This window comes from Tachypleus tridentatus, chromosome 8, assembly GCF_004210375.1.
Source record: "Tachypleus tridentatus isolate NWPU-2018 chromosome 8, ASM421037v1, whole genome shotgun sequence".
Classification (NCBI taxonomy): Eukaryota; Metazoa; Arthropoda; class Merostomata; order Xiphosura; family Limulidae; genus Tachypleus; species Tachypleus tridentatus.
In genome coordinates, this window is record NC_134832.1 from 71,870,363 (window position 1) to 71,889,745 (window position 19,383).

Here is a 19,383-nt window from a genome sequence, read left to right on the forward strand (position 1 = left end):
ATTCTTCCTTTGATCCTTTCATAAAAAGAGTTAAAGTGCAGCATTATTGTTATTATATGATAGTTCGGGTTATTTCGCTTGATAGGTTTTTCTTTGAGGTCGTTTTGTTTTGAATTTCGCGCAAAGGCACACTACGCTAGTTGTCCCTAATTTAGCAGCGTAAGACTAGAGGGAAGGCGGCTAATCACTACCCACCAAAAACTCTTAGGCTACTCTTTTTACCAACGAATAATGGTATTATAACGCCCTCACGTCTGAAAGAGAGAGCAAGTTTGGTGGGACGGGGATTCGTACCCGCGACCCTCAGATTACGAGTTGAATGCCTTAACCACGTGGTCACGCTGGATCGTCTCCCTGTAAACAGCGCTAAGTCTACGGAAGTACAACACTAAAATCCGGGTTTCGATGCCTCACGGTGTGCACAGAAGATACCTTAATGTAGCTTTGCTCTGAAACAAATAAACACACAATCCTTTAAAATAACGAAAACAGTGTTAAAATAAGTTAAAACACTTTTTATGTCATTATTTCTCTACATATTGCGGCCTTTTATAATATGTGTTTTTTGCTAAATACAATCCTTCGAGTCTCACGATTAACAGGCTATATGTTAGTGATGTGAAAATTTCTCAAAGCGACGTCGCTGGTGTAAAGACTCCTAGTTGTTTGCAGTAAGTCCACGTTATTTGGTTACCTCTATACACGGTTTGGAATTTCGCACAAAGCTACTCGAGGGCTATCTGTGCTAGCCGTCCCTAATTTAGCAGTGTAAGACTAGAGGGAAGGCAGCTAGTCATCACCACCCATCGCCAACTCTTGGGCTACTCTTTTACCAACGAATAGTGGGATTGACCGTCACATTATAACGCTCCCACGGTTAAAAGGGCGAGCATGTTTGGTGTGAGGGGGAATTCGAACCTGCGACTCTCAGATTATTAGTCGAGTGCCTTAATCGCCTGGCCAGTAGAAAAGAAGGAGCAAGACATCGCTTTGTGAATTGTTTGTTTTTTGCTTTACAGATATATTTTATGATACAGAAAAAACGTAGACAGTATCATTATATTTTAATTCACTTTTCGTTTACATTTTTCTAAAGTTTGTGTGTGTTTTTTTCGTATAGCAAAGCCACAAAGGGTTATTTGCTCAGCCTACCGAGGGGAATCAAATCCCTGATTTTAGCGTTGTAAATCCGGAGACATACCGCTGTACTAGCGTGGTACTTTTCTAAAGTTAAAAAAAGATTAATAATAAACATAAAAAATGCAGTATGGACTTTTATCTTTTATAACAAAATTAAATCAGAGAAAATCAGTGTCAAGTCATTGTGTGGTGATATTTTTTACAGCAAATTATTAATGTACTCACCCTTTCCTCAGATATTTTAAATTAATTACAAAATATTTATTTTCTAATTTAGTATAGTATGCATTTAAAAACTGTGTAATTCCCAATAGTATGTAAGACCAGCATCCTAACGTACATTTTGACAGAAGGAAAATAAAATATTTCACAAGCTAATACAACTAAACTTTCATTAAAAAATGTGTTCTATACATATATATTGCCATTGTTTGTACCAATATCAATTTTACTGAAGAGTTGACTTCACAGTTTCCAGCTATGCATTTATAGAAACAACGTAGTTAACTAAACATTGATTCATGATATCTTCCCAAAACTTAACACCTCTGTTATGAGCTTATCCTTCTTCTAAACCTAACGTTTTTGAAATTTAAATATTTTTATTCACATATTTATAATTCCCATCACAAAATGCTCCAAGCAAGAACTAATGGTCATCATGTTGGCTTGAAGTTCTGTGGTCTGTTTCTCGTTATTAACAAAAACAAATATTTCATTTCTTGAGAAATGAGTAGCGGTGTTTTTTTTTCTAACTTATCAGGTAAACTAGGGCTGGTTAGGGCAGGCATTTCTTATGTATCTTTGCGAAATCTAACAACCAAACAAGTAACATAAAGTACATAAGTATAGCCACATGACTTTACTACTGAATGTCCTTGTGAAAAACCCACCGAAAAGGTTGCTGCCATATATGTACATATACATAAATTATTAATATCAATGCAGATTAATTAATATCAGCAAAACGTAGGTTTGACCTTGTCTTTCTCTAGGTAACTGCAACAACAATTCACCTGTAGAATTTTAATTTTTTTATTTAATATTATACTTATGAGTATTTGCGTACATGCAGAACCTTAACTAAGAACATAAAAAAATCTTAAGAAATACTATACATAAGCTATTACGACTAGGGAGAAGACAAAGAATATTTTTAGTCTTGTATCAGATCTTGTATATACAGCTCCTGATATCCAATTGAATTCGGATATTTTCGGAATGGAAGCAGATGTGACCATACATATTGAAAATGTTCCGCGGGTGTTCGTTGCCGCTTTATTATAGTATAGCATTAAAGTACTTACTTCATCACTGTGGAAATTTAATAAGGACGAGTACAGGAACGTGCAATTCTGAAAGCCTTTTAAAGGAATACGACACGTGCCAGTGTAATAATTCGTTAAACCCCAGATCTTCTTCTGTTGAGGCTATTGTTTGGACTGTGCGTGTCATTGCTATTACTACCGCTATCATCACCACCTGTGAAATATAATGGTAAAACAATTGGTGGCTTTGATGTTTATTTTAGCTACATAATGATTATTTCTATTATGACTATCAGTACCACTATTTCATACCAGAGAATATGCTATTATGTTTAGAACTTAGTAAAACGAACAGTGAGTTAGATAATGCAGTATCTTTTATGTATGACGCACGTGCAAGTAGTATCATGCCTGCATAATACTGTTGGATAATCTGTCGATGGAGAAGCTATTTGATTACAGGATTCCTTGTAAAACTGATATCTCATTGGATCAGGTTTCGTCAGATATTGCAATATCCAATCTCATATGATATTTTTCCATTTGTTCCTTTTCTAAGCATTTTGATCAAGCATCTTTTAAACTTTCAAAGTTATACTATCCAATATTTTATGTTATGCACTTTTACAATTTAAATTTATAAGTATTATATCTCAATTATGAAACAAAATTAATTATAAAGTTGCATCCGCGGTTGCATTTTTTTCTATGAATCTAGGTTTTAAGAAAACAAATGGACAATTTTAATTTTGTGTTTTTATTATTTTTAAGGGCACAAAATTTTTCTTTTGCATTTCAAGCTTTTACACGTCATAAGTACATAACAAACATAAATTGTATACATCTTTGTATTTTGCATTATTAAATTATTTTACAGACTTGTCGTTTATTTATTTTTTGAGCTGTTGTTGTTGTTTTGAATTAAGCACAAAGCTACACAATGGACTATCTGTGCTCTGCCCACCACGGGTATCGAAACCCGGTTTTTAGCATTGTAAGGTCGCAGACATACCGCTGAGCCTTTGTTTTTTGGAATTTCGCACAAAGCTACTCGAGGGCTATCTGTGCTATCCGTCCCTAATTTAGCAGTGTAAGACTAGAAGGAAGGCAGCTAGTCATCACCACCCACCGCCAACTCTTGGGCTACTCTTTTACCAACGAAAAATGGAATTGACCGTCACATTATAACGCCCCCACGCTAGGGAGGGCGAAAATGTTTTGGCGCGACTCGGGCGTGAACCCGAGTTCGATTACGAATTGCACGCCTTAATGCGCTAGGCCATGCACCGCTGAGCCACTGGTGAGCTTTATTTTTATATAGAACATATGTAATTCGCACATCTCACATAAAAAAAACTTCTATTCTTCAAATACATATAATACTCAATCATTATGTATTTTCCATTCAAGTACGTAAGCTTTTGGATCTTCAGCTTTAAAATACAAATTATTTCATTTAAGTTCAACTTGATTTCATGAAATGAACTTCACAAAATCAATTGATTCTTACAAGCTAAAATACAAGAAGGTTAAAGTCTTTATAACGTCGCAGTTGACATTTTTAAATTAAGCCACAATAAAAGTTAGGTAAAGTTGCAGGTAACTCTTTTGTTTGTTTAGTTTGCAACAAAGCCACATTTGACTATCTGCTGTGTGGAACATAACCTCGGATTTTACTGTTTTAAGTCCGTAAACCTACCACTGTTTCATCAAGATATAGTTAACTCTTACAAATAGTGGTGTAAGAAGGAGTTACAAAGTGAAGGTGCTTTGCTAGCACCCAGGTTTCGCAATGAGATTGAAAGCATGAGCGCCACTAAAACCAGCTTCCGCTCTGCCAAAAGCTGTTCAACCTGTAGAATGTAGGAGCATTCTCCCCAAATTGATATAATAATATAATTTACAGTTCCTATATAACTCAAATATAAAAGTGGGAAGAGCACCCACGGTTCCGACGCTTCTGCGTACAAGTCAAACTATAAAACAGTTAAAAGTTACTTACTGCTGGCTTATTTCTAAGCTATAGTTAAATTCTTATGGGCCATACTAAGGTCATGTTAGAGTCAACACTTTGGACTCATCTCCATGGTTCAATTCATCGCACTGATTTTGGATGGATCATTTCAAACATGTTAACTCAACCAAGAACATGTTTTGGATGGATCATTTCAAACGTGTTATCTCAACCAAGAACATGTTTTTAATAATAAAAAAGTAAATGTCAATTAAGCAAAATAATTTTCTCAGACACAATACTGAATCCATCGTTATTGTAGCCATCAACTCTTTCAACAGGTCTAGTAATGTCGTAATGCCAAGATGCTCGACATGGACAGTAAGGTACAGATTTACGTATTGTTTAATATCAAAAGAAGGTAGCCATTAGTCAAGAACATTAGTTTATATAGTGAAAGTCATCTTAACCTATAATAGATTAGAAGTTCAGTGAGTGACATATGGTTAAAAATGACTTAAGGAACTTATACGTAACCCTCAATTCCATATTCTCTACAAGGTCCTATCCTAGCAATAACTAAATCACAAACTAACACAAATCTTCTCAAAAACACACGAAATTTTCAGTAGTTCTTGGTTGCTGTAGCAGATTTTTAGGTACATTCCCAGTTAGCAGTTTTTCAAGTACTGGTGACGTCATTCTTATACTTGGTACTTCAATTCAACAAGATTAGTTTTATTTAATCTTTAACTTAACCTCTGTTATTATAAGTTCAATAAAACTCAAATAAATTAAAGTAGCAACAGACATGTTTACTTCTAAATTTAAAGCTACATCCACTTAACCTCTAGAAAACGTGTGATCATCATAAAACATTTGTACAGCATAAATATACAAAAAAATAACCAGTAGTACCCAAAAAGGTCATAAACAGTTTGAGACTAGTACCATCACAGCTAACTACCAATAATGTAGCCACTCTTGCATAAACAGTTTGAGACTAGTACCAGTAAATACAGTCACTATTACAGCTAACTATCAATAATGTAGCCACTCTTTGTTTATTGTATTGCTAGCTATGAGATAGAAAATAAAGCAGCTTAAGAGCTATACAAAACAACACAACAATAGTTAAAATTTAATAAAGTTGACAGTTTCCACCAGTGTGCACAACTTGGATGAGAATTATCAGACATTATCAACTAATATACACATAATCTGATATATGATAATTTACAACATCTGAAGCACATTTATTATTATATCTCAATATTAAAACTTATAGTTGTGTCATCTTTGGATTAGGTGCATCACATAAAACACTCAGATCATAGCTAGCAGAACAAAATACATTTTCCAATGTGACTTATCACAGTCCAAGTCATTTCTCACAACGTTCAATTATATAACTACCTGATTATTCACCTGTAAAACAAGTCGGAAGATAAATTTCTTCTGAGATAATTATTAATGCTCAGGACTAGGTTTATCATGTGTGATGTAACTATTTACGTTACTCAGTAGTTCGTTTTTACAGATTTTTCGTAAAACATTTAAATATGTTTGTTGAATATCTGTCTGATAAAAACGGGATATTTGAGTAACTGGGTAGGAATAATGTGCTTGAATTAGTGCGTAATTTTGTAGTGTTTTTGATACGTTTAGCCACATTGAGTAAACATATTCGGTAACCGCTCTTACCCTTTCTTGTCCCTTGTCAGGATTTAGATCTATTTGAAAGATCTTGGAGATGCACTTGTGACCTCTTCCTCCCTTCTTGTCAATTGATTAAATCAATTATACTTCCATTTGCATATCCAGGAAAATACTAGTTTCAGCATCAAAGTTTTGTAACTAATTTATTGTTATAAATTTGTGTTAATATCTATGTTTGTTTCAGCTTAATGTATGCAACGCATATTGTTAAATGTGTATTGTCCAAGATGAAATAATAATCAGTGATATCGAGAAAACCCACTTGTAGAGAAATATATATGCAAAAACGGCTCGTTTGGGTTGAGAAAATATTTTACGTAGAAGAGCGAACAACGTTTCGACCTTCTACGTAAAATATTTTCTCAACCCAAACAAGCCGTTTTTGCATATGTATTGCCCAAGTCCCTCATGTTCTCTAAATTTGTAAAAGATTCTTGAGCATAAGAATCAACAAAGTACGATGTATGTAAAATACTAATTGTCACTATTCACATTGTAACTATCGTCATTACTTCATCTGTTTGTACAAAATGTTCAGATGATAACTTACAATTTTTACTAATTTTAAATTGCTAAAAGTGTAAGTGAAACCCATTTCAATATACTTGTGATTCTTTACTTCTAACATAGTTTGCTCGTCGTCATTATTATTGCTATTTACTGGACTATTAATTAGTGCCTTACTACCATAATGGGAACTGGAATACTAACTTCGTGAGATAAGTTTATTTAACTTACTTCTCTCCAAATTGTAACACCTTATTTTTATTGTTTATGTATTTTATATTTAATTTTTATTTATTTTTCTTCTTTATTTTGAAGAGCAGTACATTAGGATACATTTTATATCCCACATTATAGCTTGTACCCTGGTAATCCTTTCAATCGGTGCAGCTATTTTTACTTTTGTTTCGGCTTGTTTTTGTTTATAACAAACTAAGACTAGACAGATGTCTGGATTTCAAGAAAACCCACTTGTAGAGAAATATATATGCAAAAACGGCTCGTTTGGGTTGAGAAAATATTTTACATAGATGACCGAAGAAGGTCGAAACGTTGTTCGCTCTTGTATGTAAAATATTTTCTCAACCCAAACGAGCCGTTTTTGCATATAGATGTCTGGATTTGCTGTTTTTAACGCACTCTTTCCTTTTGATTTGATTTTACTTAACTCCACGTTTTTTCTATAAGTTTATGATATCTGTATCTAGCCGTATCTAGTTTATATAGTTATATAGTAGTGTTAATAATAACAGTTCTGTAATAGTTAGACGTAAATCTTACTGTTTTTAATATTGAGCTTAATATCACAGAATTTAAAAGCCAAATGAATTTGGTCAGAACCCTTAGCATAATTAATATGAACGATTCTCACTGCATATTCCTAAGTACAGAAAAATTATTGAATATTCTGCAATACTCGTGGCATAAGCCTAGAAATCTATAAAGTAAATACTTTCCGGAATGCAGATTGGAGAACATCAAAGTAATTAAAATCAAACTTTATAATAAGGATGTGAGAAATTCACATGCGAGAGAAGGCCCGGCATGACCAGGTGGTTAAGGCACTCGACTCGTAATCTGAGGGTCGCGGATTCGAAAACCCCTCACACCAAACATACTCGCCCTATCAGCCACGGGGTCGTTATACTATCATGGTCAATACCACTATTTGTTGGCAAAAGAGTAGCTCAAAAGTTTGCGGTAGGTGATGATGACTAGCTGCTTTCCCTCTAATCTTACACTATTATTGTATATTCCAACTAGTTAGTTTTTTGTTTGTTTTGTTTTTTTGTAATTAGATTCGAATTGATATACATATTTGTTACGGTAGCACAGATAGCCCTCGAGTAACTTTGCGTGAAATTCAAAAAACAAAACAAAACAAACAAATTGTTACGGTAAAGACAGAGTGAGTGCACTCACCATACCAGTTGATGATCGTTATCTAGATAATAGCTTTAACACTTCAGATTAAAATCAGACTAGTGTTGGCGTGTGATCGTTGTATGCAAGATTAGGGTTCGCTCAGGCCTCTTTCTCCCTCCTTAACTGTTGTTTAAGAATTTCGATACGCTGGACGGTTATTTACGAAATCGATTAACTCTAGTGTAATACACTGCATTGGAACGTTGATTCTACTACCCTCATCATGGCCATACACATAGATAGACTATCTATAGCATTTAATGCTATTTTACTACTACTCTTAATTTGATTGTATGTACTCGAAAACAGCTCCAAATGAATACCTCTCTTCATGTGATTCTATACATTCACGAACAGCTCCATGACATGACACTTTTTTCTCCAGAGATAATTATTAGTCACATATTTCACATATAAAAATTTAATTCTAAGAGATGTGTTTATTTTTAAGCATAGGTAAAGCTTATGGTAAAAACTTCAGCGAAAATAGGTATTTAGGGACATCATCATGTATTTCTCTGGCCGTATCGAGATTTAGATCTTTGCTGACTATTTCTATAGTTTATCTAAAATACGTAATAAAAGCAATGGACTTGTCCCCAGCAATCAGTCTCTGGTCTTTTGACGCTAAAAATCTGGTTATAATAGCCACGGTAGGTACACTACAGATCTCCCATTGAGCTTAACAAACAAATCTTAATGTGCCGAAATCTCGTGTTCAAAGCATAATTGCCAAGTTTAAGCTTACAGGATCAACTGCTAACCTCCCTCGTTCCGAACGCCCCACCAAAATTCCAGAGAGAACCAAGAGGAAAGTTCTCAGAGAAGTTAGTAGGAACCCTCGTTTAACACGTAATGACATACAGAAACTGGTAAATGAAACTGGGGATGAAGTAAGCACCTCTACAGTTACGAACATGTTACGCTCTTCTGGGTTCAAAGCATGCCGTCCTCGTAGAACTCCATGTTTAAAGCCTGTTTATTTTGAAGCACGATTGAGGTATGCAAGAAAGCATGTAGATAAACCCTTTACCTATTGGAAGAGTATTCTTTGGTCAGACAAGACTGAAATCGAGCTTTTCGGCCACAATGATGTTCGCTATATTTTCCGTAAGAAGGGGGAACGAAATGTTCCAAAGAACACCGTCCCTACAGTTAAACACGGAGGCGGCTCGATCATGCTATGGGATTCCTTCTGCTCTTTTGGTGTAGGCAGCCTTCTCCGCGTCAACGGAAAAGGCTATACAACTGACCATTAAAGTAGACGCACGAACACTTTCTGCCCCTCCCATGTTTTGTTATTTGTTTATAAACAGGTTATTTGTCGTTTCACTTACATAAAAATGTGTGTAGATGAGTGTTAATATAATTTTATAATATACTATACTTTCATTATCCTAATCATGATACTTTTTAAGTTACGAGGAAAAACTACTCACGACGCAGGGGTACGAACACTTTCTGTCGTAACTGTGCTTTAATTGTAAAACCGTGTTTTGATGTTTTATACAAGTTTTTAAATCTATTTTCATAAAAAGAAGCATTTCACCGTTTTCTGGTTAGGCTTTTAGTGCCTCTGCAGCAAATTTCGATACTCATAACCCTAAAATCCGTATTTCAGTACATGTTGTAGACATGGTACAAATAATTCATTGCAACTTTGTGCTTAACAAACAAAAGTTATGGTTTTATGATTATATTCAAGAGTAGTTTGCGATGCTATGCAAGTGATAAAATAGAGTTTTGTAAATTTAAATAAATATAATAGTACTGTAATTATTTTGCAAATTGGGTTTGAGGATCATTGGATCCTTGGAGAAATATGTACAAATTTTCAGTTTTGCATTTTGCACTTTTCACCACTACTTCTTCATCTTCAACTTTTGCATGAATGTCCATTGGATGCATGGAGAGAGATGTACAAATTTGCTGTTTGGGTTTGTGTTTTGCAGTTTTTATAGGTATTTTTTTTGACAAATAACATAAGGAAAGCAACTTTATGTTATAAGATAGCCTTTCATTAATGTACACAACTTCTGACTGCAAAACAGATATTTCAGCTAGTAAAGAATAAAAAGAGAATGGTTTGTTACATTAATCTTGAAGTGAAACCACCTTGAATTATGAAATGTACAGAATCCACGAGTCCAGAGCAGATTAGCATACAACAAACTTTAAACTCATTTGTCCTTTTACTAATATTTCTTGGTGTATTAATATCAAAATGATAACTAGTAGGAAATATTCTGTTAGGATCCAGCCTCATACAAAAGGTTGGTCGGTTAAAATGTAAAAACTATGAAATGCTCACATATCTGAGAAAGGACTACAACTCCAACCTCTTAAACTGTTGTTTACAAGAGAAAAACCAGTGTTTTACTGAAAGGCTTAATTATCTGATTGACCTTACTGGAAAGGTACTTCTACAAAATGAGTAGTTATTTTTAAAACACAGTAAATTGAGAAGTGGGATGAAATACATACATTACATTAAAGAAAACTTGAATACATTAAGTATATTTGCCATGATTTAACATATTACTTATTTCTAAAATATTAATATAACTCTTTCATAATAATCAGTAAAAACATGGAATGTAAATTTGTATTCAAATTAAAACAATTTAAAATATGACAACAACAAAAAACATGCAAAATAGAGATTCAAACATAAAGGCAGATTAGAAAGTTACTACCATTCCTCTCTTCTACATTTTGCCTAATTAGAATTCATCTTTTGATCGCTGATTGCTGTCATGTTGCATAAGATAATCTGATGGTATAAGCCCCACAAAGAACTGATGATTAGCAGTAATATCATGTTTAGTTATTTTAGTATCTCTGTCTGAGTCTACCAAGGATACCAAATGCCAAGCTTCACCTTCATATCTGTCTTGAGATGGGAGAATCCAGTCCTTAACTTCATCTTTATTCAATGCACCATCTTTATTTTTGTCCAAATAGTTGGTGAAGTGATTTTGCTGAGTAGATGCCCAGCTAGGATCTTCTTTTTCTTGTCCAGAAACTTTTTTTAGATGTTCCATATATTCTTCTAAAGAAACTTCATTATTCTTATCACCATCCATGTCTTCTATTGCCTCCAAAACTAAAACTTCACTAACTCGAGTTGATTCTTCAGGGTGTAAAAATTCTTGGAACTCTTCTTTGGTAAGCAACCCATCACGACTGGCATCAGCTAATTTCCATCGTCTTTCTGAACGTCTTAACATCTCTTTTAAATTAGCTAAATCTTCAGGTTTTTGGGTTTCATCAAAAACTGCAATGTTAAAATAAATCAATATAATAAATGTAATTGAACACAAACACATACAGTATGTGCAAATATGACAAGTTTAGACACTTTAAAAATGTAATCATACTCTTTATAAACCCATTATATTGACCTTTAAAACTATATTAAAAAACATTCATGCCAGTCTAAGTAACAACAATAATTGGGGCTTTATTTGTAGATAATTTCATAGATTACTTCTATTTTTTTTTTTCTTTTATGAAATTCACTTTGTCTTCTCATAAATTTGAATGATAAAGCAAATTTTCATACGTTTAGATTTATTAGCTGTTTGTGGTTGGTACATTCCAGACAAGAAATTTATAGAACAGAGGTTTGTTATGTAATTTTCTAGTTCAAGAAACTGTATATAATCAACTTCATATATTAGTGAAAATAAAGGCTGTCAGTAAAGTTTAAACATCACTGTGCAACAGATAGGATGTAGATAGTAGAAGTACACGCTTTGCAACGAGGTGATAAAGTACAGCATTTGTTTAAAAAAAAATGTTAACAATGTTGAAGCAAAGGTAGCGTCTGATAATTAGCAATTTCTGGAAGATTTAGTATCAATTTGAAAGTAAAGTAAGATTTTAGCATTTACAAGTACAGAAATGGAAGTTACTTACTATCTGCATAGGATGGTTTGAACACAATTTAAAATGAAAACTGCATACTTAAACAATGTCAGAATATAAGAACACTTAATATATTTAGTAACTGCAAAATACTTTGACTTGACGATTTCATGTTTCTAAAACAAAGTTTGATTAATGCAATAAATTCACTTATGTAGCCAAGTAAAAACAGTAATTAGAATAATATGTTTTTCAAATTTATATTACAATTGACAAATAAAGTACAATATTTTCCTACGCCACTATACATACGGTATTCTGGGAAGGTTAGGTTTTTATATTTATCCCAAGTAAGCACTTCTTTTTGCTCAGGGTTATAGCCTTCCCAAGTCAGTAGTTCTTCAACTTGTGGTTCGTAGTACATCCATTGTTGATCAACACTTTCTTGGATCCCTCTCTCATGGATAAATTTCACCCAGTCTTTTAATTCTTCAACAGTAACATAACCATCTTTGTTCTTATCAATATAAGAGTCTACAACATGTTCCAAGTGTTTTTTTATTTCTCCAGCAGATGGATGCTGATTATGGGAATTATCGTCTTGGGTTGAAGAATGAGTTCCTTCTTGGGCATTAATAGCTATAATAAAAACAACTCCCAAAACACAACTCTTTGTAATGAACTCCATGGGACCTGTAAGAAACGTTAAGCAATTGATCATAATCACAATAATAATAAAGATGTCTGTAACATACTTTGTTATCACAGTTATCCAATACTTTTTGATAATTAAAAATGTTTCAAGATAACATAATTCAAAAGGAGTTTTAGTCATTCTCACACATTGTTTATTTAACTTCGAAGTTCCTATGACTTTTCACAGAAAAAGTTTCTGATTATATTGTTCTTAAAAAACACTATACATTTTGGTAGTCTAGAAAGTCCTACTAGAATTTTTATGATAAATTATGTTTAGTGACAAGAATTGGCTTACAGATAGTTACCATTGTTAATTTGCTATATTCAAAGTGTTCTTCATTTCTGAACTTTAATTCTTATATTTTATTTTCTAACAAAAAAGATACTATTCAAATAGGTCCATGATCCAATGTTTGATTTTAACTTTTAAAACTCCTATGGCATAAGACCAACAGGTAAAAATGAATTTACTTTACTTTTTGTCACAAAAACGAATTTTTTATTTTTACCCCATAATAAAAATTAAAGTTTTAGTGTAATTTTTATGACTGTAAAATTAATTAATGAAATAAAACGTTTGAAACACAATGTTTTTACTACACAGAAAAGGTTTATCCAAGGTATTGAAAATACATTAAGTTATAGTACAAGTCTAATTGTTCGAGAATTCCTTGGTAATTTTTTTTTTTATATTATTACTAGAGATTTCATAAACTTAAGTTATATACCAAAGGTTATGATTCAGACGGTTTGAATTTCTTCCCCCCATCAAGACGAAAAATTATATATGTGGTAACAATTAATTACTACCTCTGGCCTATGCCTAATTTAGAGTTGGCTTTTTTTTTTTTATTCTACTTCATAGTCCACGAACCACATTTAATAATCTTTTTTAGTGCATTCATAATACTACACCAAAAACTGTGTCCTAACCTATGCGACCTATTTTGTACTTTGAGAGGGTTGTGTGTGTGTGTGTGTGTGTGTTGTTCACGTGACATTAACCATTAAATCGCAGACACTACAACCTAGTTGTCAAGTGACTTAAAGCTTGCCACGTGAAGCATTTCCACGCTCGAAAGTTATTTTAAGATATATTAAAATATGTATAAAAGGTACGAAATGATATGAAAGCTTTGCCAAGATGTATATAAATGTTAATTACCTTCTTCATTACTTAGAGATGCTATATTTACCACAAAAGGTTTAATAGTTTAAATATATTTCACGATCATTCAATAGAAATGATGCTATGGAGAAAAAAAAAAAAAGAATGTTTGTTTCTCTATAACAAACGTAATTTCAATTTTATACTTACGAAAACCAAGAAAACATATATCGCCTTACCCCCTACAAACAAGATTTGATTATTATTCTCCTTGAAATGATACGAAGTCTGTAATGAGCTTAACTTCTTAGCAGTGGAAAAATCACGTATCAAACAAAGTGTATAGGCTGGAATATTTTACAATACGGATACAGAAACAACATACTTACCAGTCGGTGGCTACTTTGCTTAAACTTATGTTTTGTTTTGTAAAACGTATTAAGCTTCTCTTGTACCTCTTTAGATCTATAAATAATGAAACGAAATTTTCTAAAACATATATAACATACAAATGAATGATGTCTAGATTAAAATATAAGTTTATAACTATTATTAAAAGCTCGAAATCTAAGTGCTTTCTTAAAACCTCGTATCTCTTTTCTTCCTACTTATATACTTTAGCATATATTATGAGCTATCGGCACAAGACACGTGGATCTTCAGAAATTATGTGTCTGACGTTCGTACATTTACGCCAATCAAGATTAAGAACTATTATCCAATGAAAACACAGATGTCGTGACATAACTGATAGAGATGGTGTTCCAAGGAGATAAAATATTTGTAAAACATACTTTAAAAATCAATTTTATTTTCTAAAAAATACAACATTAAGGGTGCTATTTGAAAATAATTGTTTTCAGTTTCAGTTGTTGGACAGAATAAATTTTAATTATTGATAAGTAAAAAGTATCAGGTAATTTTCTACCAGAATCACTTGTTTACTGGGAAAATTCATGTTATTATGTTTATTTTAAACACAAAATACCTGAGAAAAAATGAGGCTACATACACTTCAAGTATTTTAATGTTCTTTCATACTTCCGTTTTCATCTCACAAGAGTATTTCCGGTTGGGCGATGGTTTCTGACAATTTTTGCAAATAACAAGCCATTGATTTTGTATGTTGGGGTATTTTTATTTTAAGTTGCGATAGAGGTAAGTTGTGTTCACATATATGTATGTATAGTAAAGATGCTAGTTAATGCTGAAACTTTCGTTACAGTTTAATATTTAAGAAAACTATTAAATATTGAAAGTAACTTAATGTGAATATTGAGACACTAGTACTAATCAACCAGTACTGGAAGTATGATAGCAACGGCAACGATGTCCTTAAGCCTAACGTAAAGAAATTCATTAGCTATCTTATTGTTTGTTTAAACTAGTAGTACAAATTTCAATACTTATTATGTTATAAAATTATAGTGGGCTTATTGCTAACTCCACTAATACTCGGATAGTTGGATATTTTGGTGATATATAGTCTGGCTTCTAACTTAATTATGTTAGCCTTTGGTTTTGCTAAGGTTATATGAAGCCGATTTTTAATTTTATGGGAAAGGTGTGGCACCAGTAACTGAAAAAGAAACATTGTAATTATTTAAGATTTAATTATATATTGAAAACTAGTGACAAGTACTGCCCTAGGCCTATAGTGTAAATTAAATTAAGATAACGTTAAGTAGCAAGAAATTTGTGTAATGTTTTCTTTGTTACCAGTTTTTACTAATTACATATATAAATATGCAGTTATTGTATATTGACACAGCAGTTTTGGACCTAACAAGAATAACTTTGGTAATGTATGGCTGTAAGCAATATGTTTTAGGCTAGATATGAATAAGTTATTTTATGTTTTACATTATGTAAACAAGTGCATATTTGTTAGTGATGCTTTTTCATTAAACTGAAATCAAAAGTGTAAGATATTTCATAATCAACAAAGGAAACAAGTGCAAGTTGATAATAAAAAGTTCAAACCATTAAGATCACTTGAAACATTCTTTCAAAAATATAGAGCAAAAGCAACTTTTTGTTGGCTAAAGGCTCTAAATCTGCAATAAAGCTTTGAAAGAACTAATTTGGCTTACACATCATCTCTCATAAATTGTTATTAGATTCTTTTTATCCATGGGGAGAAGTAGGTATATCTGAGAAGAATCTTGTATATAGTTTTAAACTAGTTCTATTTCTATATGTAAAAACAGCTTATTTGGGCTGAGAAAATTTTTATGTAGATGAGTGAACAGTGTTTTGACCTTCTTTGGTCACAGTCATGTTTGTGATATATAGCTCTCAAAAAATGAGAAGTAGGTAAGAGGATGTATGTCCTGTAAGTTATTAAACTGTCCATGAGACATTTTGGTAAAATTGGTGGAAGTGTTGCAACCTTATTCTTATGTTGTTTTTGAGGGTTTTTTCAAAATTTAGCTAATCAAAATGGGGTGTGTGTCTTCAATGCTGGGAAATATAGTATATTCAATATTTTTTTTAAACATAGTTTAAGTTCTCATTTGTCCTACCACTAGCAACAATACATTACTTTTATGGCTTAAGAGACTGATCAATTGGAACACCAGGATCATTTTCTTTCATGGTGCTGTTAAAGTTATTCCCATCCAAATTATAATTTAGATTGTAATCCATGTACATTACTTTGCATTTACTGTAACATAATCCATTTTCCTTAACTCACTAAATCAACTAAATCTTTTCATAAAACAGTAGCATCCTGCTCACAGCCAGCAATACTCAATATCTTAATATCATCAGCAAATGTAAATAATTTATTGACCATTTCTTCATCTGTGTCATTGTTGTAAGTCAGATATAGCAAAGATCCTTAAACTAAGCCCTGAGTTATCCCACTAGTGACATTAATCCAGTTTAACTTAACCACATTGATAACAACCTTCAGATATTTTATATCCAAAGAGTCAGCTTGTTTCCAACACTAACTAAAGTAATTCTTATAACAAGCCTTTTATATGGCATCTTATCAAATGTTTTTTTGAAAGTTGAAGTATACTAAATCCAAACCTTTATCCTCATCTACATATGCAATAACTTGTTCAAAATTTCCAGAGATTATTAAAGCAAAATTTTCCCTTACTGAAACTGTGTTGACTTTTCAACAAGAATTTTAAACTTTAAATAAGTGATTTTGCAAAATATCTTTTATCAGACCTTTCAAAACATTCCCACCACTGATGTAAAACTGGTAGGCCTATAATTACCAAGAAGTTTTTATTAATTTTCTGTAAAAATGATTAACATTATCCAGTCTTCTGGCACCTGCTTCCTATTCAAGGACTTATAAAACTAGTAGTAATTAGTCCCCATATCTAGCCATTAATCACCTTGAAACCTCTTTGAGAGATAATATCTGACCTAGAATTATTCAAACATGTTTAGATTCTAGAAAACTGATAATAATTATTTTGAAATACTATAAGTTATTTTATTGTGAAAAGGCTTTTAAAAGAAAGAAATGGATGACTATTTATACAAGGGGAAAATTGAAGACTTTTAGGATTGAAAATGTAAATGGTAGTCAAGAAGTTGAATCAAGAAGAGTTACAATTGGGAGTTTCATAAGCAGAAATATTTTAATTGGCAGTTGCAGTAGATAGGTAGATGAAGTGAACAAGTTATTATTTAATAAGAGAAAGGTTGTTACCAATAACTATTTTATTTATTCTAACAACAAGAAGGGTAAGAAAAGATTTTATGAAGCTCATAGGATAATCCTTGTGATTAATAAGATAAAGGTTACTGATTTCTTTGTGTTGTGTTCCACAGATAATAGAATGAGAATACACAAGTTGGAGATTTAGAAAAGACTGGTTAAGCTACATCAATGAATTTTAGTTTTCTAGCAGGGTGATTGATTTATTGATGAGTTACTTTTAGTGACAATAGAGGTTGGTACATAATAGGAGTTCAAGAGAAAAGTATATGACTTCCTTAATAATAAAGGATAGGTTTGAACTTTAATTTTTGTAAATAGCATATGGGAAAAGATAGTACATTTACTGTTTGACAAGAAAACGTAATATTAGATGACCTTTTTGCAGAGATTAAAAGATTCATAAGATATGTGAAAATCAAAGCATTATAAAAAAACATTAAAGTTAAGGTAATATGAAACATCTTTATTTACAGATGTTTCAGAGTATGTTTCTAATTCCATCATCAGTGTGGAAAACCAAAATAATAAACTTGTACAAGTAAAAAAAAAGTTTTTAAGCAAGAAGTTGGTATGAACAGAAGTGTAGATAGAACATAAAATTATTAATGTGTTTACATTTTCTAGTACTGTATGCAAGAAACTGCAGGAACACATTCACATGGTAAGAAATAAATAAAGTTTACTGTATTAGGCACTGTTTAGGTAGGTAGCACACAATAAAGGATAAATGCATGTTTTCTCTTTTTGGTGGTGCTTGTTTAGCCACAGCTAATGGTAACTAATCAGGAGGACTGTTTATGTTAATAGATTAAGGATGTAATGAAATTTCATATTTAAGACTAATTGTAGTTCATGTCTAACAGTTTCTGACAAACTCTGTGAACTGGGCAAGTTAACCTATTTTATTAAAGCAGTATTACTGCAAGTAACATTAATTACATTTATAGATCATGCTAAATAAATAATATATGAAGTTAAATATGCACTATTATTTAAGCATACAAGCTCAACATGTACAATAGGCAGTAGCATGGTTAGGTGTGTAACCAATGCCACTGGCTTATATTCTCTCATTAATGAGATGTGTGTGTGCAGAACACATGCATATCAGTGTGCACAGTCACTCCAGTGGAAGTATTTATAGCTAATATTTTGATTACTTGGATATGTGGAATGATCAAAAGTTGTAATAATCAGAAACGCAAACTCTGATATAGTACTTATCTCTTCTCACAAGATTAGCTATTTCTATTGAGTGCTGTTCTCTAACTTTTCATTATACATGCCACAAGTATTGTGCTACCTTCCCTTTTGTAATTATTATATTCCACCATTTCTTGCATATAAATCATTAATCATCATGTGTCATCTCTTTAACTAATAATAGCATTACATGCTCACGTGATGCAACTCCCTATACACTCCTCTATCAAACTTTCACTTCTCATTTGGCAGTGTTTAAGTGAAAATGTTTTTTTGTGTGCATGTTCTCAGTGTTTCCCATGTGATATACAACTAATCTTTCACATGAAGTGGTTTTATTTTGCCTTTAGTTGTTTGTTTTTGTACTAGTTCATTATTGCCACTGTATTTTTGCAGTTAACAATTTGTGCAAATTTCTTGAGTTATGATTTCCGAAGTTCATTTTACCTCTCCTAGTGTCGCATCAATGACCAGTGTTTTTTTCTCAGGTCTTACGTGTAGGTGATCCAATGTTGGAATATTCTGCTCTTATATGTTGGGAGATTGAAAGATTGAACATTATATAGGCAACCTTTATCTCCATACATTACTGATGTTTATCCTGAGTTTACTGTTCCTTTTCAATTATAACCTGAGGAATCACATAGGTCTAACACAGACTTCACAGATTTTGTCTCAGGCTTCTGATGTTTTATCCCTTTCTGTATCTATCATTTGCCTTATTCTTCCTTGCTACATGGGCAATCTTCTCAATCATTTTTGGTATGTTCTCCCTCCCCACATATTCAGGTACATGTGA

At 32.3% G+C, this 19,383-nt stretch overlaps 2 protein-coding genes across 3 annotated transcripts in view; one reads left to right on the forward strand and one right to left on the reverse strand.

Moving 5' to 3' along the window:
* Positions 1–10,358: 10,358 nt before the first annotated feature.
* LOC143222642 (calumenin-like) lies at positions 10,359–14,299 on the reverse strand. The gene is made up of 3 exons (XM_076449398.1): positions 14,077–14,299; positions 12,193–12,573; positions 10,359–11,287 (listed from the first exon to the last, which is right to left on the reverse strand). The coding sequence occupies exons 2-3, from the start codon at positions 12,566–12,568 to the stop codon at positions 10,734–10,736; spliced, it is 930 nt and encodes a 309-aa protein (XP_076305513.1). The 5' UTR covers positions 12,569–12,573; positions 14,077–14,299; the 3' UTR covers positions 10,359–10,733.
* A 217-nt stretch (positions 14,300–14,516) lies between these two features.
* LOC143222644 (actin-related protein 2/3 complex subunit 1A-like) overlaps positions 14,517–19,383 on the forward strand; it is a 67,618-nt gene continuing 62,751 nt past the window's right edge. The window contains exon 1 of one of the 2 annotated variants that reach the window (XM_076449403.1): positions 14,517–14,845. The gene's annotated coding sequence lies outside the window, so the exon portion shown is untranslated. Of the gene's footprint in view, positions 14,846–18,018; positions 18,043–19,383 lie in introns of those variants that run through there. The other variant, XM_076449404.1, reaches the window with a different exon arrangement.

Coding starts and splice junctions, on each gene's coding strand:
- LOC143222642 (XM_076449398.1), bottom strand. CDS start 12,568: ATGGAGTTCATTACAAAGAGTTGTGTTTTGGGAGTTGTTTTTATTATA. Junction 11,288..12,192: donor CCTAACCTTCCCAGAATACC/GTATGTATAGTG, acceptor TTAACATTGCAG/TTTTTGATGAAACCCAAAAA.